The sequence below is a fragment of the Ricinus communis genome, unplaced genomic scaffold, assembly GCF_019578655.1.
Source record: "Ricinus communis isolate WT05 ecotype wild-type unplaced genomic scaffold, ASM1957865v1 Ctg11, whole genome shotgun sequence".
In the NCBI taxonomy this organism is placed as follows: Eukaryota; Viridiplantae; Streptophyta; class Magnoliopsida; order Malpighiales; family Euphorbiaceae; genus Ricinus; species Ricinus communis.
In genome coordinates this window covers 213745-239682 of record NW_025963410.1, presented here as the reverse complement: position 1 = coordinate 239682, position 25938 = coordinate 213745, and the positions used below count along the sequence as shown (strand labels likewise).

The window sequence follows — 25938 nt, the reverse complement described above, 5'->3', positions numbered from 1 at the left end:
GAACTACTAAGCCCTTTAGTTATAAATAGATGAAGAATGTTCGAACAACCCAAGAAACTAATAAAAAGTTAATTGATTGATCAAACATGTAGATATGAAACTAAATCAAACAAGTTAATTTAATCTCAAGAAATTCAATAAGGAGCACCTTAACGAATAAGAGTTAACAACTCAAATAAAACTTCATTCAGAAATATATATTGATCTTCTTGTTGTAGCTGAGAAACATAGCTATATTTATAGAGCTTTGAAATGATTCTAAACCCTAAAAGGACTAAGAGATAAGGAATCAAAATCAAACCCTAAAAGACTCCTAATATATGGCTAATCTTATCCCTATAAGGAAGGATAAGATAAAGAGTAATCTAACCCTAATCAAAATCCTAAATTCATGGGAGGAAGTTCTCTTTATCCAATACTTCCAAAAGTAGAGGAAATTAACTAAAAACGGGTCCATTACGAATGTTTTCTTGAAAAATTCGAAGCTCTTTTTGTAGGCAGCTTATATACTATAAGGCATGGTCACGCCTTATGGAAGTTGAACTTCTGCCCCCTTTCTGTGCAGCTCATAGGTTGTAAGGCATGGTCACACCTTGTGGAAGTTGAGCTTCTGCCCCCTTTGCTCATTAATAGCAATTAATGTCACTATCTTTAAGGCATTGTTATCATCATCAAAACCATCAAAAGCACTGGTGGGTGCTACTCGTGTTAGCTACAATCTAAGGCAGTGTACCTATCGATGCAGTCTAGCACTAATGGCGAGTATCAAGGTCGTATTCCTCGGGAAAGTGAAAGCCCAGAGTTACTCCTTTGTTCTTTGTTATATTAACCTAAAATGGATAATGAATAAATTCTAAACTAACTATTAACTACAAGCTAAGTTCTGAGGGAGATGCAGGAGTAATTGATAAATGAAATAATCAAGACAAGAAGACAAACCCAAAGGGAATCTAAACTAGTTGGCAACCGAAGAAAAGATAAAGGATCGGTGAGTCTAATTATGCTACCCGTGGACGAATTCTTAACCGAATTCGGTTTCTCTATCGAGATAACCGAATTCCTAAACCTAATAACCTAATGTTGGAATCTCTTCCTAACGATTGATTCTTAAATTAGCATTAAGCTTTAATCCGCCTCTATTAAGCTTTGTTAATTCTTAATCCGGCTAGTTAATTATCCTTATCTCTAAGCGATTATTAACCAGTTCTTGTATTCAAAATTCCAATTGCCAAACGGATTTCTCAATCTCATAAAGCAATCTAAACATCACAATTCACAACGTCTCATGAATAATGCATAATCTTATTAATACTGAAAACAAGAAGAATACAAAACCAACTCAAACAATCCAACAATATAATATCAAGCCAACACAATAAAGAAATCCCAATGGATTAAATCAGTCTAGCTAAACATGTTCATGTTTAACACAATCTACGAAATCAATTACAATGAAAGAATAATGAAAATACAACATGTACACCGTTTTCTCTCGAATTGGATAAACAGCTCCAAATCTGGATCTACACTTTGATTAATCTCCCAAACGCCTCTTGAATTGCTTCCACTACGGTTTGCACTTGGGACCTTGCGATTCGGATTCTTACTCCCCACAACTCTCTCTCAGACTCAATACCTGCGTAGAACCGAACCACCGCTGTGGCTCTATGTCACTTCTTCCCCTCTCTTCTTTCTAAGAAAATTCATTTTTCTTATATATTTAACTCAAAGACGGCCGTGTTCAAGGTCGGTCAGGTCAAGACGGCCAAGTCCGAGCCATCTGAAACTGTGGATCTCACCTGCGTGGTTTCACCACGGCCGTGTTTCTCCTCGTGTTGGCCACCACGAATGGGGGTGGTGGCTACGGAAACCGTGCCCAAAGTGCAAATTTCAAGATTCAATGCCAGTGGTTGAGCACGGCCAGAGTCCAGGCCGTGATCAATGTATGCATTGCGGGCTCTTGTCCAATATTGATGAATTCTCATCCGTTTCCGCACGTATTGATCTATAATTGCTTAAACACCGATGACGGTCCTATAAATATTCCTGAAATGCAAAAGAACACAAAACACGGGTGATCTGGGAATAAAAGCACAATAATTGCTAAGAACATACGCAATAATATGCAAGCAAATATGTGTAAAACTATGCTCATCAAATTACCCCACACTTAAGCTATTGCTTGTCCTCAAGCAATTAACAACTCACCCCATAAAACTACAGTTAGCAATTCCTTACAGTTTAGGCGCCTAGTCCACAACAGATAATATTCAACACATCTCAAAGGATACTCAATCATGAATCGAATTGCAAATCATTAACAAAGAATGAAAATAATATTAATGCATGAGTAACTTAAATGACAACTCAACACAAACATCATGAACCAATGCCTCACAGGGATCACTCAAGTCGCTCAACATGTATATTAGGTAAATAACAAATCCCTCAAAGCAAATGCACAAGACCTGCTCACCATAAGCTTGCTCATAAATCATATCTTCGCTACTGTGAATAAGTAAATACCAAAATTAAAGGGTCTTTACCAAGGTTGTAATGGGGCTAGGATAAAGGTATGGAGATTTGGATAGAAGTATGAAAATGCTGGAATTCGTGCGATAAACAATAGTATATGCTCAAAGGATTAAATGCCTAAGATCACAAAAAGAATCATTCACTAAAATCCCTACTTCATAGAATAACGCTCGCAAATGCTCTAAATCCAATAAAAAGATAAATAATTAAAGAGATTTGTTTATTATGTTTTTTTTTTCTCTTCTTCTTCTTTTTTTTTTTTCAAAAGAAATGAACTAGCAGCTTATTAGCGACCGCTACATACAACTCGAATAAACATAAAGAATAATAAATACAAATTGGATCAAAGGGAGCATTTAAAATATCAAAAAGATTTAGTAAATTTACCAACATAGCAACTAGAATTTTAATCCCATATAAAGTTGAACAAATCATAGAAAGAAATTCCAGCATAAGGGTAAAGGAAAGATAAATGTAAAGAATGGTATAATTGAAGTGTATAGGTGTAGATTATGAAGAAAAGGTTAAGGCTCAAAAACTGGCTAACTAATGGAAACATAAGGTGATAGGCTTTTGGTCAAATGTGGTGAATCCTAAATCGCCCAAATCATCTCATGGTATTCACAATATTCATGTAACTTCAACACGCATTACAAAGCAAGTTCTAGAAGCAAAGTTAAGTACAATGCACACTCAAACAAGAAATATAAAGAGCATAAGTATAATGAATGCTCAACTGGCTCAAAATCTCACTTTTAGATGTGGTATTAGGTGTAGTTGGTTCGCAACATCATTAATTGAATCATTACTTAAGAAACACATGCATATGATATTATCAACGTTCTAAGTTAAAATTCGACAATTCGAAAAAATAATTAAATAACACCGGTTTAACCCTGGTAGGTTGATGTAAAATACCATAAATTGTTTTCTAAGGATAATGAACAAAGAAAGAAAAGTAACTACAATTCTATAAATCAAGTCATCAATCAGCTCAAAAATAGCATACTCAAGTGCATAAAAACACAGTGTCCTAACATCCCCTAAAAATACACAACACCTAGCCATGGCAATTTCAGATATATTAAAAATCCATATGAGAGATTAGGGTTTACCCATAAGCACCCCACACTTGAAGAACACACTGTCCTCAGTGTAAAATGTTATGGATACCCCGCATGGAATGCTCAATTAAGAGAACAAAGGCAATACAATCAAAGTGCATGACATGTATGAAAAATAAAGTAAATAAATGCAGAAAAATAAAAAGATCTAGGGGACTGCCCTGATCATCCATCGAGGCTGATGTTGTGGAAATTCAAAGGCTCTACCTGTAGAATCAAAATAATAAAATAAAGAAATAAAATCGAAACTGAAAATATGAAAACTAAAACTAATAAAATGTTTCAAAACAAAAGGTTAAAATATTAAAGATTAAAGATAAAGTTTGGGGTGCCTCCCAAAAGCGCTTCTTTTTTATGTGATGAGTCTTCTTAGCTGGACTCATGGTGAAAAGAAAACGTTGGGGATTGGCGACCATCCATCCTTCTTCCAAGCAAATGGCTTCAAATATACGCTTAGAGGGATAATCATCAACTTCCTCTTCCCGACAGTCAAGCAAGCTGCCAGTATGATGGGCAAAACTCGCTCCTCATATATTTGCACGTAGTCATGATGTTTCAGGGCTCTTCCAATTTGAAAGCTAGAGTTTTAACAATTGGAAGGATCGACGGGGCAATTTCTTCAGGAGTGTTGATGGTTTTCTTCAGTCCTTGGCTTGGTTCACTTGCTAGGAGAAACTCGAGCTCCTCCAAGACTTCTTCATTGGATAACTCGTGCTCATCTTCCATCATCGAAGGGACTTGTGGAAAATCTACCAACAATTCCTCTAACTGCAACTCAACATCATCAACTGTACATTCCAATTGGTAGTCTTTCAGAGGGATTATGTTTGCCTCTTCCTTTTCTACTTCCATCTCCATGTTCAAGAAATCGTCTGCACGTACATTATCGTCAAACATAGTAGATAAACCAGAAAATTCTCACCGAACGCCAAGTGATGGCGCTCAAATGCTCCCTCGGATTCAGAGTTTAATGGAGTTCCCCATTGTTCGCCGCTAGTAACTGAAAGATCAAGCCTACTTGATGCTCTATGTTCTTAATTGAGGCTTGTTGACCTTTAAGTACCCTCTCTGTTTGTTGGAATCTTTCTTCAATACTTGTTATGAACCTCATCATCAGCTCCTCTGACACTAACTCTTCATCTTGAGTTGAAGGTGCAAGATTAGGCTGCTGATGTAGTTGCTGAATTCCTAGTGGTTCTTGGCCATCTAAGCTCCATCCAAAGGGTGAATGAGTGCTCCACTCTTGATTGTAGGTGCTTCCATACGAGTCATTTGCCCAACTTCCCATATAATTCACCTGTTCATAGTTATAAGAACAATGAGCAACATCACTATACAATGGACAATCATTACACACATGTAAACCACAACAAAATTCACAAAAGACTTGAGATGAAAGGATAAGAGAAGAGAGTTGATCGGTAGCCCTGCAAAATGATTCCACTCGATTATCTAAAGATGCTCGGGCATCCTAATTTTTAGCACTCTCTTGGTCCCTGATCCCATTTTCCAATGTGTCATACAAAGAGTTTGAATTTAGCATTGAACCTCCTTATCATTCACTATCTGAATCATAAACTTAAACTAAATAAATATGAACAAATAAAAAAAAATATTTAAAGAAATAAAAATAAAAATTATAAAATAATAAGAAAGAGAGAAAAAAAATGGCTAAATTAATAAATAGCAAATTTCACTCTAGTTTTCAAACAGTTCCCCGGCAACGGCGCCAAAATCTTGGTGGGTGCTACTCGTGTTAGCTACAATCTAAGGCAGTGTACCTATCGATGCAGTCTAGCACTAATGGCGAGTATCAAGGCCGTATTCCTCGGGAAAGTGAAAGCCTAGAGTTACTCCTTTGTTCTTTATTATATTAACCTAAAATGGATAATGAATAAATTCTAAACTAACTATTAACTACAAGCTAAGTTCTGAGGGAGATATAGGAGTAATTGATAAATGAAATAATCAAGACAAGAAGACAAACCCAAAGGGAATCTAAACTAGTTGGCAACCGAACAAAAGATAAAGGATCGGTGAGTCTAATTATGCTACCCGTGGATGAATTCTTAACCGAATTCGGTTTCTCTCCCGAGATAACCGAATTCCTAAACCTAATAACCTAAAGTTGGAATCTCTTCCTAACGATTGATTCTTAAATTAGCATTAAGCTTTAATCCGCCTCTATTAAGCTTTGTTAATTCTTAATCCGGCTAGTTAATTATCCTTATCTCTAAGCGATTATTAACCAGTTCTTGTTATTCAAAATTCCAATTGCCAAACGGATTTCTCAATCTCATAAAGCAATCTAAACATCACAATTCACAACGTCTCATGAATAATGCATAATCTTATTAATACTGAAAACAAGAAGAATACAAAACCAACTCAAACAATCCAACAATATAATATCAAGCCAACACAGTAAAGAAATCCCAATGGATTAAATCAGTCTAGCTAAACATGTTCATGTTTAAAACAATCTAGGAAATCAATTACAATGAAAGAATAATGAAAATAAAACATGTACACCATTTTCTCTCGAATTGGATGAACAGCTCCAAATCTGGATCTACACTTTGATTAATCTCCCAAACTGCCTCTTGAATTGCTTCCACTACGGTTTTGCACTCGGGACCTTGCGATTCCGGGATTCTTACTCCCCACAACTCTCTCTCGCACTCAATACTGTGCAGAAACCGAACCAGCCGCCAGGGCTCTATGTCACTTCTTCCCCCTCTCTTCTTTCTAAGAAAAATTCATTTTTCTTATATGATTAACTCAGCACGGCCGTGTTCAAGGCCGTGCTGAAACTGTGGATCTCACCAAGTAGGGTTTCACCACGGCCGTGTTTCTCCCCGTGTTGGCCACCACGGAGCCGCGGTCAGGCTGTGGTGGCTCTAAACCGTGCCCAAAGTGCAAATTTCAAGAATCAATGCCAATGGTTGAGCACGGCCAGAGTCCAGGCCGTGCTCAATGTATGCATTGTGGGCTCTTGTCCAATATTGATGAATTCTCGTCCGTTTCCGCACGTATTGATCTATAATTGCTTAAACACCGATGACGGTCCTATAAATGTTCCTGAAATGCAAAAGAACACAAAACACGGGTGATCTGGGAATAAAAGTACAATAATTGCTAAGAACACACGCAATAATATGCAAGCAAATATGTGTAAAACTATGCTCATCAAGCACCATCATTAGCTATCTTCAAAACATGCTCCAAGTAAGAATTTAAGGCTTACTTGAACTTCTTAGCCCTTACTCATGTCATTAGTCCTCCACAGGCTAGTGGATTCATGCTAGTTGACTTAGATGCATCCTTGCTTGCATCACCTTTCCATCACACACTATTACAACTTGGAAATCATTGGCTGAAAAATTTCTTTACAAGTATTTTCCTCCAGCTAAAACTGCTAAATTGAGAGGTGACATTTCTTCTTTTGTGTAGATGGACGACGAGAGCATGTACGACGCCTGGGAGAGGTATAAAGACTTATTGAGATGCTGTCCACACCACGGTCTATCAGTATGGATGCAGGTTTAGACCTTTTACAGCGATTTGAGCCTTGCTACAAAGCAAATGGTGGATGCTAGAGCAGGTGGAGCTTTAAACAGCAAGATGCCGGATCAGGCGCAGAACCTGATAGAGGAGTTGGCAATGAACAACTACCAGTGGCAATCCTCTAGGAGTCAGCCGGTCAAACAAGGAACGGTCAACCATTAGACTCCTCACCAACCTTAGCAGCTCAAGTGGAGCTTCTGACTAAGAAGTTAGACCAGCTTGAGATGCCGGTTCATGCAGCCCAAATAAGCTGTAAATTTTGTAGTGGTCCGCACTACAGTGCAAACTGTAATGCGGCAGGTATGTTTGCTTCTAGTAATAATTTTTCCTCTATTGTTTCTGCTGACATGAAATAGGTAGACTACATGGGTAATGCTCCTAGACAGCTTAACAATCCATACAACAGCACATACAACCCCAACTGGCGTAACCATCCAAATTTCAGGTGGAGAAATAACAACGCCCAGGGTCCACCGGGCTTTCAAAGACTACATCACCAGCCACCGTAACCATAGCAGCAGGCTATATCATCACAGCCCCCTCCACCAGCCGAAAAGAAATCTAACTTGGAGGAGCTGATGATGAAGTTTATCACGTCGACGTAGATGAGATTCCAGCAAACAGACAATGCCCTTAGAAATCAGCAGGCATCCATCTAGAATTTAGAGAGTCAGATTGGGCAGATTTCTAAGATGCTGCTTGAGAGGCCATAAGGATCGCTCCCTAGCACAACAGAGAAGGTTGATAAGTAGTTTGGTAAGTTTCTTAACTTGTTTAAACAACTGCGGATTAACCTGCCTTTTATTGAAGCTATTTCGCAGATGCTGAAGTATGCAAAGTTCTTGAAGGAAATTTTGAGCAACAAAAGTAAGTTGGAGGATTTGGGACTCGTGACTCTAAACGAGGAGTGTTTGGCTATTCTTCAGAACAAGCTGCCACTCAAAAGAAGAGATCCAGGGAGTTTTACTGTTCCTTGTGTCATTGGTGATTTGCCTATTAGTGGTGCATTAGCTGATTTAAGAGGTAGTATAAATTTAATGCCCATTAGTCTGTTTAATAAATTAGGTTTGAATGAACCTAAGCCCACTAGGATGAGCATTCAATTAGCTGATAGAACTGTAAAGATTCCTAGGGGTATAGTTGAAGATGTACTTGTTAAGGTAGACAAGTTTATTTTTCTTGTAGATTTTGTAGTTATGGATATGGAAGGTGAGAGTACTGTACCTTTTATCCTAGGTAGACCCTTTCTTGCAACATCTAGGGCTGTAATAGATGTTTGTGATGGAAAGCTTAAACTTAGGGTAGACGATGAGACCATCACCTTCGACCTAACGACTACTGTGAAACACTCTTTAGACCATGATGATGTTGTATTTTCTATTGATATTGTGGATAATTTGGTTGAGTCTCACTTACAGGAAATGTTACTTGATAATCCTTTGCAGGTAGCCTTGCAAGGAGAGGAAGAGAAGCTGTCTAACGAGCATGTGTTGGAGCAACTCGCTAGTTTATTGGCTACTGAGCCTAGCTGTTCTACTGATCCTTTTCTTTCTCTTGACATGTCAGAAGTGCGGAAAGGGAAGTCTTCTTTTGAGGACCCCCCGACCTTAGAATTGAAGGAGCTGCCTAAGCAATTAATCTATGGATTCTTGGATGGGAAAGAAAAGTTACCGATGATTATTGCAGCAGATTTAACACTTGAGGAGCGAGAAAAAACTCTAGATGCGCTCAAGAGGTATAAGAAGGCCTTCGCCTACAAAATCGCTAATATTCCCGGGATCAACCCAAGTTTCTGTTCTCATAAGATTCTTATGGAGGATACCTATAAAGCAGTAGTTTAGCCATAGAGGCGGCTTAATCCGAACTTGAAGGCAGTAGTGAAAAAGGAGGTAATTAAGCGCCTAGATGCAGGATTAATTTACCCTATTTCTGACAGTTCTTGGGTGAGCCCTGTGCAGGTTGTGCTGAGGAAAGGAGGCATGACAGTAATTCGAAATGAGCAGGATGAGCTAATACCTACACGGATGGTAACAGAATTCCGAGTTTGCATCGATTACAGGAGGCTTAATGATGCAACTCAGAAGGATCACTTCCCTATTCCTTTCATTGATTAGATGTTAGAAAGATTGGCAGGACACATGTTTTACTGTTTCCTTGATGGTTTTTCAGGATATTTTCAGATCCCAATTGCACCTGAAGACTAAGAGAAGACAACTTCCACCTGCCCCTATGGGACATTCATTTATAGACGAATGCCTTTCGGCTTATGCAATTCGCCGGCTACGTTTCAGCGGTGTATGATGGCCATTTTTATGATATGATTGAGGAGTCGATGGAGGTATTTATGGATGACTTCTCTGTTTTTGGTAACTCATTCTCTCACTATTTGGCAAATCTATAATGCATTTTAGCTAGGTGCATTGAGGCTAACTTGGTGCTAAATTGGGAAAAGATTTCATTAAATGTAAAGCAGTAGCAGTAGAAATCAAACATGTAGGCACAATTTTCCTGTCACCCGTGAACACAGTTTTTATTTCCCCATCTATAACCATTTTTACTTCCTTCATTAAATAGTCAACTATGACATGGTTTCTAGACAACCAATCTATTCCCAATATCACATCAAAATCTCACAAATTGATCACAATTAGGTCTACAGCATATTTGTACCACAAATCATCACGGAACAAGCCCGAACTACAGTATTCACCATTGTTACTCCTCCACCAGGCATCGAAACACAAATATCATATCCTACAGATTCAATGCCACAATGCATTTTCAATGCAAAATCCCATGAAATGAATGAACATGTAGATCCAGGGTCAACTAACACATATGCATCATGCCTACAAATAGGAATTATACCAGTTACTATCTCTGGAGAAGTAGTTGCTTCCTACCTCGTAACAGCATACACTCTTGCCTGCAGTAAGGACTGGTTCGCATCTTCAATATGGACATATGCTGTTGTAGCTCCACTTTTACCTCCCCTACCTCTTCCACGACCAGTCACTGCAGGTACTACATTATCCCCAACACTACTTTGTCCTCCTGAATGGTAGGTACTATATGCTCCTCTACCTACTACACACTCATTGCCATAATGCCTAGGTTTCTCACATCTATAACAAGCCTGCACTCTCGGTCCCCAACACTCTCCTAAATTGGTCCTTCCACAAGTGCCACAAACAGGTCTATATCCTCTACTAGTAAACCTAGAATTACCTAGCATGTTCGCTGATCCACTACTTCTACCCAAAGTTATACTACTTGGCCCTCTAAACTGATAACTACCTCTTCCTCTAAAACCTCCTCGCTGACTTCTTGATCCTCCTCTAGGTGTAAATGATGCACCTCTAGAGAAATATGGAGTAAATGTCCCAATTATCTTCTTTTCCTTTGCTTCTAATATATTTCTTTCTAAGAATAATTCTTTTGCTCTTGTTGCAGCTTTGCAATAAAGCAATAAAGGTAGGTGGTTGCACTGTTAACTTTTCACATATCTCCAATCTCAAACCCCTCTCAAATCTATTCCTCTTCAGTTCATCAGTTGCCACTTCCTCTGGTGCATACCTGGATAACTTTGTAAATTGTAATTCATAGTCAGTAACAGACATCTCATTTTGTTTCAATTCAAGGAATTCAAGTTTCTTCCTCTCTTGATATATTGGTGGCATATTCTTCCCATGTCATGGTCAATGGTTGTGATTGGCTACCCGGGACTGTCTCCCACCAGTTTTTAGCATCCTTAAGAAATAATGAGGTTGCATACCTCACTTGCATTTGGGTCGTCGGTTGGGTATTAAAAATTATGTAAACACACCTTTAACAGACTTCAGCCATTCCTCTGCTACAATTGGATCATTTGTCCCCTCAAACTCTTTCCCCCCATGCATTCTTAACTTACCAACGTTTGCATCAAATGCAAGTATGTTTAGTGGAGGTGGTGGTTGTTGTTGTTGAGCTAATCTTCTTAACTCTTCAGCTATTGGCTGAGCATACCCTTCAGCTCTTCCTTGTGATCGTTCAATTTCATACATCTGTTCTTGTTCAATATGATGTGCATGAACTGACTCATGTGAACCTACTGGGCCAGTAGAGTGCTCATCCATGCCTATATCATTAACAGACTTTACAACAATAAATGCTTTATGCATAATTACTATATGCTTCCATGTTATGCTCTTAATCCCCTCTATTCCCATTAATTCAATCAAATAAACATTTAACACATTGGAATATATTAAAAATCCCAACACACTTTAACATATCACAACACATACACACCTTCATATAACATAACATAAACACAAATATAAGTACTCATACTTATGTCCCAACGGTCTAATCCCCACTCTGATACCAAAAACTGTAGCACCCAAACTCAACATCCAATTGTATAGCAATATATATATAATTAACTTTATAAACATAATTTATTACTTAGTTACAATATACATTCATACAATTTAAGTGGTATAACATACTTAATATACATAAGGAATATTTATACATTAGTTTAATTTACACAAGTACTCAAAATGCCCCAATGCTTGAGATAACTCCTCTGATCCACCTGATAATGTTTACTGATGCAAAGAGAGCAATGCACAACTAAGGCTATCTACAACTGCACTAACCTGGAAAAAATTGCTAAGGAATGAGCTAGGGACTCAATAAGCATTTAATTTACTAAAATATAGTATATTAGGCTAGAATTATCAAGTCATTATCAAATACGAAAAATTATACCAATACTTAACTGACAATCACAAAATCAACCATTTCAATTATTCTCATAAATAAATAATTTCATCTCACATAATGCAAATAATCTCAAACTCAACCAAGTCAAATAATTCAATTCCACATTATTTCTATCAAATTAGGATCAGATGACTCATCCTCACATTTTCACATTTCAGTGACCACTTGACAAGACTATCTGCCCGACTCAGCTTTCCCGATCATAAAATATCAATTCAAGAGTCATCAATCCTTAATCACAATCAATTCACTTTACAACAGGCCAATAACATAACCAATATCAACTCAATCAACCAAGAGATTATCAAGATCAAATGTAGCAGTTCCTACTCAATATACACAAAGTTTAGTCTATTAAATACTTACCAAAATTTATAGGATAACAAAGTAATCCTATTCTTTTTCTCTTACCACTTCCTTGCCTTTGGACGAACCTATTCACATATTCAATACAAATACAATTCAATCACAAGGCATAAATATACATATCTTTAATATCCATAGAACATGACATTTCAACAAAATAACATATATTCTTGATGTTAATATGATGCATGAGATGAATGACATTAAATCAACATATTTGTTGATGTAGGCAGCTTGTAGGTACTGACTTAGAAATTACACCCAAACTTATGTACAACTAATAAAAATCTCATCTTTTCCAAAATTACACTTCCATTTTTATAGAAACCGTAGCAAAAAGAATCACTTCAAAATCATTTGTATAAAAATAGTTATGGCATTCTCAATACAGTTGCTCTAATTTCCATTTAAACAGAACAGTAAAAAGTTTCCTATTAAATTACTAGCCAAATGAATAAATTTTCTGATGAAACTCTACAGATATAAATTTAACATCCTAAAGTTTCTATAGACACTAATTTTACTCAATTTGGATTTCTCTAGCTCAAGTTGTGAAACACACAATTAGTAACAAATTTCTGAATCCTAAGTCCGATTTCTCCTTAAAACAGTTTCGAGCAGGCCATATTAAGTTCAATATATCTCATGTTATACTCAACCAAAAATTATGAAATGTCACAAATATATAAATGAACAACTTTTATGTTTAACTCTTTGTTTGGTTCAGCCTCTAAATGCCTCAAAATATCAGCAAAAAAATCAGGTCACCTGCTGAACCACAAATAGAGCAGCAGCAATTCGTCACCTTATAAGTTCATACTCACTCAATGTTATGCAAAACCATTTTACACAAATACTCCTGAAACATATATCTACAACTTTCATGTTGGAAATTTTCGAGATTAAGCCTCTAAAGTCACGAAATCAGAGGTGAAAAATTCTGCCCATAAATTTCAGCTTCAAGATCACAAGTAATAGCATGTTCACTCTTGATTAAAACAATTCCAAAACACATAATCATCAATAATTTCATATCATTAATCCTAATTTACAGCAAAACAAAGAAATTAATATTACTCACCTTTATTTCCCTTGATTATGAAAGCCCAAATCCTTCAAACTTATAAGAAGAAATAGATTCCCACTTACTAAAAGTTTGTAGAGTTTGATTAGGAAATCAAAATTTAAATGAAAGGTTTGAAGAAGAAAAGGAGAAGAATGAGAGAGACAAAGAAGAAGAGGCAATAGGAAGTATATGTAGAAATGAAGAAATGAAGATGTGGTAAATTGGTGTAAAAATAGGAAATTTTATAATTTAATCCTCTTTCTTTCTAACTTTCCAATTTAGTCCAAAGTCATTACTTTTCAATTAAATCAATATGTAACTAAAAAATTGATTTATCTACCACATAATATAATAAAATAGGTCATACATAATTATGATACAGATGACATGTTTAATAACATGCTAATGAATATTAATTATTAATTAAAAAAATTCGGTTGTGACATGATACCTCATTCTATACCATATAGATTGCTATGCCTTAGCAATTGTGGTGAGATTAAGGTGAATAAGCAGGTTATTGTACCCTTCACAATAGGTAGATACACAAATGAGGTGCTATGTGATATAGTGCCAATGCATGCAGGCCATATCTTGTTAAATACACCAGGATCAATTTGATAGAAAAGCTCATCATGTCTTTTCTCTTTCCTTTTCGGTGTCCATGGTCAGGTCTTGTGTATTATGTATATAGGCAACTCTTTCTATTATTAAAGGGTTAATTACTATTTCCCTCCTATGTTTAGGTCCAAATGAATGAGGGCTTTCGCACTATAAAAAGCACATGCAACTGACTACTTGACGCTAATGAGCATATTATTTCAGTTTTCTACCTTGCGGGAAATCAAGTTATGCGTTCTTTGAAGAACTTCTTGGACTTAATGAACACTCGCGCTAGTGAGTATAGACTTATCTTCACGTCCATCCTTTCTCTGAACAAATACTTCTAAAATTTATCCAACCCTAGTCCATATAATAAACATTACAATTGGGCTTAAGTAACATGTGATATGCAGCCTATTCTTGAGTATTAGACTTCAAATAGCTTGACTTGATTATCTTGGGATTATCTTGTTTTGATCATGCCTCCATATGTTGGACTGAGCTGATAAGAGTATCTTGAGGCCCATTATCTTGATTAAGCCTACTCTCATTTAGAGTTTGAATCGCACTAGGATTTCTAGTGGAAATAAGATTCTTTTTGTCACTTGAACTCCTCATCTCATCAGAACTCGTTGCCGGATTGGGATTCCTAGTGGAATTAGGACTCCTTATTAAAGTAGGATTCCTTGAGCAAGTAGGATTTGCATTATTAGGTTTTCTTATTAGAGTAGAATTTCTTATATATTCTTATTCATGATTTGCACCATTGGGATCTTCATCATTCCTTGCTCCTTTAAGGACGAGGCATAACTCATGTTGTTTTCAATTAATCCAAGCATAATACTAGCCGGAATTCAAGCGCTCTGATGTTTAAAATGCATATACCAAAAGAATTTGGGTCGGAGTGTTTTAAGTAGGCCTATGTGAATTTACCCTTATTTTTGTTAAGCTGGCTCATAAACTTTAGGACTACAAGAGTTGTTGCCCAATCAACTCTTCTCTTGTTCTTGATTTGACTTTAGTTTATCTATCTTTCTGTATTTATTTATTCATATTTAGCATCTAGTTTCTTCTAACTATTCTTGTTTAGCTTGTTTTCAGATTCGGATAAAAAAAAGAAAAGAAAGAAAAGGAAAGATAAAACAAAGATAGAAAAAACAAATCTTGAAAAAATTTGATCTCTACTTATGATTCTTAAAGAATCTTAATTTTGATAAGGTTATTGACTTTGTCTTGAATATAGTTGGTGTTTTAATGAAACCTTAATGCTAATTTCATGTTTCATGATGATATTAGGATTGTTATGAGTCATAATATTGTTGGAATTTATATATTTCCTAATCCTTAAAGGATTCTTAAGCTTGATACACTATATCTTGAAAGGAATCCCTATTTACAAGGGATTAGGTGGCTGACTTATAGAGAACTATGTAATACTCTTTCCTATTGTTTTGATACTTAAACACATGTTTTTAGGGTGATCTGCCTTCATTCTTTTTCTTTGCAAATTCTTATTTTTGTTTTCTCTTCAAGATTGGGCAGATTTGGCATTCTTGGTGATCATAGAGGTAACTCCTAATCTTGAACGAATTTCCTTGAATTTTTACATCTTAGATTGTTCCTTTTCATGTTCTTTAAATCTTTTTGAGTTTTCTAACATTCTTGAACACTAAACTCTTGTTCTTATTGCTGTTTGGTTTGGAATTCAAGATTCTTGGCCAGAAATACTTTCTTGATTCTTGACGATTTTCCTTAAATCTTTGCATCTTAGATTTATTCTTTCAAATGTCTTTTGAATCTTTTTGAGTTTTATTTTATTCTTAACTACTACTTTTCTTGATTTCATTGTTGTTTTGCTTAAATTCTTGAGTTTACCCACTTACTCAACTAGTCTTTTAAAGCTTGATTCTTTGTGTGTTACTTGTATAGTTTGAAACTTTGTGTATGAGTTCTTGATTCGCATAAGAACACTTGAGAACAAGTCGCGTAGTGTGGGTTTCAGTCTTGGGTGTTAACGTTATTGTGTATAAACATGAGAGCAAACACCCATTTTTGGAGAGTAAACACATAAGGGTGCAATTGGTGAGGTCCTATTGTTTTTTATTCTTATTTTGGCATACTAACTTTTTCTTATAGCAATGTCAAATACCTCTAGTGAAGGTGAAAGAGAGGAGAATGTGCCTCAACTTAATCATGGCATATTCGTGGCACAAATACATGAAAGTGAAAGAGTGCAATGGAGTATAATGAACATCAATAAGGCTATAGAGAGGATGTGGTTAGACATGGCAGCCAACCAAAGAGCCATATTAGAGCAAATCAATTCTAATGCTCATTTAGGAAATAATAGGTAGAACTTGGTAGGTAATGAGGAAGATTTAGATCTAGGCTATGATGATGATGATAATGCCATAATTGTGGGTGTTGGGCATGGCATGGGTAGAGGATCTAGGGGATGCCGAGATAATGCAATGGGTAGAGGGAATCGTGGAGGTGAGTTTGGTGGTTACTATGGGTATAAAAAATGATGTGGATAGAAATTTGGGTAGCATCAAACTTAGGATTCCTACCCTTTTAGGCAAATAAGATCTGGAGGCATATTTGGAGTGGGAAAAGCTAGTAGACCTTATCTTTGATGTTATAACTTTTATAAGGAAAAGAAGGTAAAGTTAGTGGTTACTCAATTTTCTGAATAAGCAATAGTATGGTGGGATCAATTGGTGGTGAGTAGGAGAAGAAACATGAAAGAACCTATTGATACTTGGCATGCTCCCAAAACCATCATGAAAAGACGTTTTGTACCTAGACATTACCATAGGGAGTTACATCAGAGACTCCAAGTTTTGAAGCAAGGTACTAAAATTTACAGGATTATTATAAGGAAATGGAAATGCTCATGACAAGGACTGATTTGGATTAAGATAGAGAAGCTACCATGGCATATTTTATTGGTAGGCTTGATAAGGAGATTACGGATAGGATCGAATTGTAACATTATATAGAACTTGAGGGGTTAGTTCATCTTGCAATTAAGGTTGAAAAGCAATTAAAACCAATGGGTGCAACAAGGTCTGAACAGAAAAGCACTTCAAGCAATAGGCCTAATTGGCCTAATCAATAGATAGGAAACAAAAGAGGAGATGACAAGGTTATTTTTTATGGGAACAAAAGTAAGAATGTTTTGGGCAACAAGGAGATCAACACAACCAAAGCTAATAAAGGGAAAAATAGGGACATTAAATGCTTCAAGTGTTTGAGGCATGGGCACATTGCTTCACAATGTCCTAATAAGAGGATAATGGTTGCTAGAGAGTAATGAAGATGAGACGCCAGTAGTGATGATGGTATTGAGGGTCCTATGAGAGGTGATCTTTTGGCTGCTAGGTGCACACTTAATGCGCAAATGAAGGAGGAAGATAATATAAAGCAGCAAAGGGATAACATGTTCCACACTAGGTGCCATGTGCAAGGTAAGACATGCACTATCATTATTGATAGTGGTAGTTGTACAAATATTGCTAGCACTTTGATGGTAGAGAAATTGGTAGACATTATGATTAATTAAAGTTTTTACTTTATTTCAAGCAAAAATTTCATGTATCTTGTGTTCTTATTTGAATGCAAAACTTACTTATCAAAGAGTTTATCTATCCTTATGGCGTACTTGGAATTAGGGTTTAAGGGACTTAGTTTTCCTTAGGTTCTAATTCTTGATCATCTTACAATCTGATTAGACGATCCTAGTGTTTGATTTCAAGTTGGTCTTTGGGTTTTCAAGTTAGTGATTCATCGGTTCATAAGGACTAGCCCTCATGGATTCTATTCTTAGAGGTTCTTTAACACCTAATATAACACAACCCAAATTACATCACTATATGCATCATAAACATCGAAACATGTGCATTCCCGCTTTGATTAATCAAAAGCAACATGATTTCTAATTTACGCATGTGGATTGCATCTCGTCTTGCTAGATAATCAAGTCACGCCCCAATGCTACTAGTCAAGCTTTTCAATTGCTTTTCCATGATTCCTTATGCTAATCCTTGTGTCGTTAGAATATTGGGGTGTGCCTCGATTCTCTTCTTTCCCTTTTTCCTCCAGAAGATTTGTCTATGATAATTTGGAGAATCAAATCAATACTTGATCAACTAATTTTCTTTCTTCGCATTCATCCAAGCATTGGATCGGGCTTATAATTACCACTTCCATGCTCTTTCTCTCAACAACGGTGTTTATGCTCCCCAAATAAAACCAAACCATCATATTAGACAAAGAAGAATTGACTGGTCAACAACTCTCACAGTCCCAAATTCTCTAATCTAGAATAATAAAAACAAGGGAGAATTTGCATGGGCATACCTAACAATACCGCAAGCCAAATTACATAATTATATGCGTCCCGAACATCAAAACACACACATTCTTGCTTATATTAATTGAAAGCAACATGATTTCTCTCTTACGCGTGTGGATTTACGTCTCATCATGCTAGATAATCAAGTCACAGCCTAATGCTACTAGTCCAGCTTGTTAATTACATTCCCATGATTCCTTATGGCAATCTTTATGTTATCGCAAGTCCTCGTGCCTAGAAAAACATGGAATGATGGAGATCCCAATGGTGCAAATTCTGAATCAGAATATTGTGGCGTGCCTAGATTCTCATCGTTCCCTCTTTCCTCTAGAAGATTCGTCTGTGATAATTTGGAGAATGAAATCAATACTCGATTAACTAATTTTCTTTCTTCGCATTCGTCCAAACATTGGATTGGTGCCTATAATTGCCGCTTCCATGTGCTTTCTCTCAATAGTGGTATTTATGCTCCCCAAATAAAATCAAACCATCATACTAGATAAAGAGGAGTTTAGTATCAACAACACTTACAGTCCCAAATCTTCTGAGCTAGAATAACAAAAATAAGGGAGAATTCACATGGGCATGCCTAATAACACCTAAGCCAATTTACATAATTATATGCGTCCCAAACATCAAAACACGCACATTCCCACTTGGATTAATTGAAAGCAGCATGATTTCTCCCTTACGAGTGTGAATTTGTGTCTCATCCTGCTAGATCATCAAGTCACGCCCTAAGGCACCAGTCAAGCTTGTCAATTTCATTCCTATGATTCCCAAATCTTGTCTCATTAGGAGTCTTTGTGCCTAGAGGAACATGGAATGATGGAGATCCCAATGGTGCAATTCCTGAACTAGAATATTGGGGCATGCTTCGATTCTCGACGTTCCCTCTTTCGTCTAAAAGATTCGTTTGCGGTCATTCTAAAAATGATGTCGATACTCGATCAATTAATTTTCTTTATTCATATTTGTCCAAGCATTTCATCGGTGCCTATGATTGCCACTTCCATGCGCTTTCAATCAATACTCATATTTATGCTCACCAAATAAAAGCAAACCACCAAATAGATACAGATTAGATAGAGTGGAACAAAGGAAACAAAATATGAAAACTTAGGTGGGATTTCATATTTGAGAAGGAAAAAAATCATAAGTTCTTTATTATCTTCCATACGGCTAAGTGAAATATCAAATCAAATTTACTTAAACACAAGGGTTGACGAAGAACACAAAAGAAATAAAGGACATAATTGATAAGTCTTTGTTCGCTAGAGCGAGTCTCGGTAAGTCCACAAAGTTCTTAAAAGAACTTATATCCAAATTTTTTGCAAGATAGAAAACTCAAATTATATGCTCACTACCCTTAAGTATTTAGTTGCATTCAATTTTTATAGTACGAGAGAGTAGTTGACTGGTCAACAACTCTTGTAGTTTAAAATTTTATGAGCTAGCCTAACAAAAATAAGATTTCAGATCCAATAAGGAAAGAAATCACAAGTTCTTTATTCTCTTCTATATAGCTAAGTGTAAAGATCAAATCAAATTCATTTAAACACAAGGGTAGATAAAGAACACAAAAGAATGAAAGGACATGAGCGATAAGTCTATGTTCACTAGCATAAGTGTTGATAAGTTCCCAAAGTTCTTGAGAGAACCTATAACTTGATTTCTTGCAAGGTAGAACACTGAAATAATATGCTAACTTGCCTCAAGTATTCAATTGCATGTGATTTTTATAGTTTGAAGCCCTCATTTCATAAGAAAAAAGAAACTACAAGATAAATTGAATAAATGAATAAAGAAAAATGACTAAACTAAAGTCAAATCAACAACTAGAGAGTAGTTGACTGGTCAACAACTCTCAAAACCCCAACCTTCATGAGCTAGCTTAACGAAAATAAGAGAATATTCGCATGGGCCTACCTATACTTGGATTAATTGAAAACAACATGATTTCTCCCTTACATGAATGGATTTATGACTCGTCCTGCTTGATTATTAAGCTAGGCCCTAATGCCACCGGTTAAGCTTATCAATTGTGTTCCTATGATTTCTTATGCCAATCCTTGATGTCATCAAGAGTCCTCGTGCATAGAGGATCAAGAAATGATGGAGATCCTAATAGTGCAAATCTTGAATCAAAATATTTAGGCATGCCTTAATTCTCGTTGTTCCCTTTTTCCTCTAGAAGATTCGTAAATAACTATAAGGGGTGGCTACCCTTGTTTCCTAAATAAAATTACGCATCTAGGTCAAGCTCACAAGCATGTGCTTCCTTGTTTCCTCTTTAAGCTTATTTCCTTGCTTCCTCTTTAAGAATCCGGCCTTCCCTTGTTCCCTTGGGTAAAATTTCATCCAAAACTTAAGGATTCATAGCCTAACATGTTGAATTAGGTTAATAACAAGATTAGGCTTGATTAACTCTAACTCTTCATGTGACATAGAAGGCTTGGCCCAAATGTCTTGAATAAGACCATTTAAGGCCTCCTTCATTCTCTTGGCTCTAGCTCTTGTAATTGGGCCTCCCTTGATGAATAATGGATCACCTAGGCTTGGAACTTGATCTCTTTGACTTAGTTGGCTAATTGGCTACTTGGCTCTTTCGGATAAGGGGTTGGATCATTCCCCCTCTCTTCAAAAGGATGTGTCCTCAAATCATAACCTACATCAAAGAGAATTAAATCAGCAACATTAACAGTAGCACTAACATTATACTCACGAGTTAAATCAAGTTTATAAGCATTGTCATTGATTCTTTCAACAACTTGAGAAAGACCATGTCCCCTTGGGAGTAGTTTGGGACGCCTTTGAGCTGGAAACCTTTTTTTTCGCATATGTACCAAAACCTAATTTATAGGCTAAAAAATCACTTTCTTTCGCCTTGTGTTAGCTTGAGTAATATATTGCTCCATCCTCTTTTCAATGTCTAATAGCACCTTATCATGCAATTGCTTCACATATTCGCCCTTCTTTGCACCATCTAAATTAATACGCTCATGCATGGGCAAACGAGATAAATCTAATGGAGCTGAAGGATTGAAACCATAAATAATATCAAAAGGTGAATATTTAGTAGTAGAATGCACACTCCTATTATAAGCAAATTCAACATGCGGTCAACATTCTTCCCAAGTTTTCAAGTTCTTTTTAATGATAGAATGCAAGGCACTATACAAAGTCCTATTAACCACTTCCGTTGACCATCGTTTTGTGGATGATGGGTAGTAGAAAACAATAGCTTAGTACCTAACTTGCACCAAAAAGTCTTTCAAAAGTAACTCAAGAACTTAGAATCTCTATCACTCACAATGGTGCAAGGCATGCTATGTACATGCACAATCTCCTTAAAAAACAAATCAGCTATATGTGATGCATCATTGGTTTTATAATATGGAACAAAGTGAGCCATCTTAGAAAACCTATCAACAACCACATATATTGAATCTTTTCCACTCCTAGACCTAGGTAAATCAAGCACAAAGTCCATGGAAATATCAATCCAAGGTGTACTAGGAACAGGTAATGGTGTATACAACCGATGAGATTTAAGCTTGGATTTGCCTGTTTGCAAGGAATACAATTATCACATATTCGCACAACATCACGCTTCATATTAGGCTAAAAGAAATGTTCATGCAACACATCCAAAGTCTTGGCAATACAAGATACCCCATTAACCCACCCCCATGAGCTTTCCTCACAAGCAATTCACATAGAGAACATAGGCACACATAAGCATTTTTCCTTAAACAAGTATCCATCATGCTTGTAGAATTTTCAAAAGACAACTTTCCCACAAGCACTAAACATATTGCGAAAATCAGAATCATTCATATAGAATTCCTTAATATGCTCAAGTCCTAATAATTTTGCATCTAAAATGGAAAGAAGCGCATACCTCTGAGATAATGCATCTGCTACAACATTATCTTTACTTTGCTTATACTTGATAACATAAGAAAAGGATTCAATGAATTCGCTGCATTTAGCATCTCACCTATTCAACTTGTTTTGTCCCTTCAAACGCTTTAAGGATTGATGATCGGTATAGATCACAACATCTTTAGTCCAAAGGTAATGTTGCATGTCTAAAGTGCACAAACCAATGCATACATCTCTTTGTCATATGTTGGATAATTCAAGTATGGCCCATTCGACTTTTCACTTTGGGCATCCTTCTTGCATCAACACAGATCTTTCTTTTAATTTGGTTCTTATTATTGTTCTGTATTACTTGTTTAGTCTTTTTGTTTTGAATCTGTTTGATATCAAATCAGATTCAGCCTTGTTAGTTATCATTAAGACAAAAAGGAGGAAGGTTTGGGCCATTGATTAGTTTACATATTTTTTCTAAAAAAGCTACAACAAAGAAGGAATTCGGCTAGTATTGGAAAATCCTAATCATAGTTGGATTTGGAGATCTTGTTTAAAGAGGAATTTTAATATATCTCACATTAGGATGTGGTCTAACATACCTATTTGGATTGAAATTACTGAAATACAAATCCTAGTTCTATTGGGATAGGGAATTCGGCTACTAGAGGGTCTTTACCTAAGATCCTAATTTTTAGGAATGTGCTTCTTTTGCATGTTTGAACAATTCTTATTTTGAAATTTTGGCTATTTTTATTTCTCTTCTTTCAATATTATTTCTTTGATACATCTTTTGCATTTTTTTGAAGTTCTCTTTTTATTGCTTCTTGTTTATTATATTTTCTTATTTCTGTCTGTTTTGGTTCAAACTTGTTTGTACAATTTCAGTTTTAGAACTTACACATAACAAGCTAGTTGAATTATTTTAAAGTGTGATTCACTTAAGACCATAAAAGAATTAGCTAGAGTGTTATGACGAAAATCGAGAGAACATTGGTTTTGAGTACACACGAGTGACCAACCCCATCAATTGAGTGGGAACATAAAAGGGAGTGCTTGTGAGGGTCTCAATTTACATTTTATTTTATTTTTTTCCTTATTACTAACTTTTCTTTGAAGATTAGTACAAGGAGATGGAGATGATAAAGATGAGAACCAACATATATGAGGACATGGAGGCTATCATGGCACATTTCTTGGCTAGTTTGATCAAGGAGATAGCTGACCGAGTGGATTTACAACCTTATATGGAGTTAGAGGAGATGGTACAATTGCATATAAGGCAGTTTGGGCCTAATTAGCTCCATCAAAGATGACCCATGCATGTGGCTTAAAGAAACTAGGGTTTTTACTTCTAATGGGCGGCTACATAGTATTTTGGGAGTATTAGGACTTTCTTTTAGTTATCTATTTTAGTTAGAATGTTTATCTCTATCCTATTTGAGTTTTCATTCCTTAATATCTTAGACTTAGGGTTTTCTAAAGGCTATAATATTTATACTCAAGAATAGGCCGCTTATTACATATTACTTAAGCCTAAATGTCATGTTTATTATATGGTCTAGGGTTGGACGAATTGTAGGAGTATTTGCTCATTTAAAGAAGTCTTTTAATAGTTAGGAGTCTTGTTTTAAGTTATCTTTTAGTTTAGGAGTTCTATTCCTAGTCATATTGTTATTTGCTTCATTATCATTATAGAATTAGGTTTTCTTTAAGGCCTATATAAGTTAGTACGAATTTCTATATAAAGGGAGTTGTTGAATATTGATTATTTTAGAGTTAATTCTATTCTTTTGTTCTTTATGAACTTGGTGAATTTATCAAGTGAAGGCTTGGTATTTTACAAATTTAGTTTAATTTAAACTTATGTTTATGTTAAACCACCTTTAATTCTTTATAATTAAGGTTCTTAAGTATAAGTTATTTAAGGGACTTGTTGAGAGTTAGAATTTGTTTGCTTGATTAGGTGAGTGATCCTTGGTGAAGACATCAATATTGAATACGGGTTTGGCACAAGTTAGCCACATTCATAACATTCATATCATCAAGGCTAATCTGTCGGAGCCAACCATGGCACAAGTTATAAAGCATTTGGAGCGTATAAGGGCACAACTTTGAGATTTTGGTGATCCAGTGGAGAGGGTGGAAACAAATAAAATATGGCCCTAACAACAACGCCAACCACATAAACCAACATGCACTTAGACAAGTTTGTAGAGGGAGATGGCATGATGATGATGATGATGAGCCTATTAATGATAATGAACAAGGGCGTAGAAGGTAAGATAACAACTTTGGAAATATAAAGATGAAGATTCTTAAGTTCCAAGACCAAGTCGATCCTGAAGCATACTTGGAATGGGAAAGAAAGTAGATTTCATCTTTGATTATCATAACTACACTCAAGAGAAAAAGGTAAAACTCGCAACTGTTGAATTCACAGATTATGCTATAATTTGGTAGGATCAATTTTTATTAAGTAGGAAGAGAAACGGAGAAGTGCCTATTACTAGTTGACAATAGATGAAAGCCGTCATGAAGAAGAGATTTGTACCCCAACATTACTATAGAGATGTATGCAATTAACTACAAAGATTGGTACAAGGATCTAAAAGTGTGGAGGAATACTACCAAAAGATGGAAATTGCAATGATAAGAGGCAAAATAGAGGAGGAAAGAGAGGGAACTATGGCACGATTCTTGAGTGGATTGAACAAGAACATTGTTGATGTGTTTGAGTTGCAAGACTATATTGAGATGGAGGACATGCTACATAAAGCCATCAAGATTGAAAAGCAATTAAGGAGTAAAACGACTAGGTACAACTTGGGAAATACAACTTCCACATGGAAACCGAATTGGAAAGATAATGACAAGAGCTTTTCTAAGCCCAAAGTAGATGTTAACAAGAATGGGAAAGATTTGGGCAACACTAAAACGTAAGGTAAACCCGAAACTTCTAACACTAGATCTCGAGATATTAAGTGTTTTAAATATTTAGGGCAGGGACATATTGTATCACAACGTCCAAATAAGCATGTAATGGTGACTACACAAAATGGTGATATTGAGAGTGATAGTGATGATGATGAAGAACGCATGCCCAAGCTTAAGGATGCAAGTGACATAGATGAGCAAATTGGGCTTAATGGTAAGTTGTTTGTCACAAGATGTGCTGTTAATATACAAGCAAAGGAAGAGAATGAAGTCCAAAGAGAGAACATCTTTCATGCTAAATGCCAAGTCCAAGACAAGGTGTGTAGTTTGATTATAGATAGGGGCAGTTGTACTAATGTTGTTAGTGCTAGTTTAGTTGATAGGTTGCGTTTACCTACTACTAAACATCCAAAAACCATATAGATTGTTATGGTTGAATGATTGTGAGAAAATAAGGGTAAATAGGCAAGCATTAATATCAAAGAAATTGGGTGTTTGCATGGTATGCCTAGAACTATTGTTGGTGATAGGGATGTAAAGTTCTTAAGCTACTTTGGGAAGACTTTATAGGGAAAGTTGGGAACTAAGTGATTGTTTTCTACTACCTGTCATCCACAAACTGATGGTCAAACTGAAGTAATTAATAGGACTTTAGGTACTTTGTTGCGTACTATGGTTAAAAAGAACCTAAAACCTTGGGAAGAATGTTTGCCGCATATAGAGTTTGCATATAA

The 25938-nt window shown here is 36.0% G+C and overlaps 1 protein-coding gene and 1 non-coding gene across 2 annotated transcripts; both read right to left on the bottom strand.

Annotated features, from left to right (window-relative positions):
* Positions 1 to 7079: 7079 nt before the first annotated feature.
* On the bottom strand, positions 7080 to 7186 carry LOC112535594. Its single transcript, XR_003079689.1, has one exon. It is a non-coding gene; the product is annotated as a small nucleolar RNA R71 (small nucleolar RNA).
* A 2693-nt stretch (positions 7187 to 9879) lies between these two features.
* LOC125368719 lies at positions 9880 to 10906 on the bottom strand. Its single transcript, XM_048370311.1, has 3 exons — positions 10722 to 10906; positions 10130 to 10585; positions 9880 to 10075 (listed from the first exon to the last, which is right to left on the bottom strand). The coding sequence occupies exons 1-3, from the start codon at positions 10904 to 10906 to the stop codon at positions 9880 to 9882; spliced, it is 837 nt and encodes a 278-aa protein (XP_048226268.1).
* Between the last annotated feature and the right edge of the window lie 15032 nt (positions 10907 to 25938).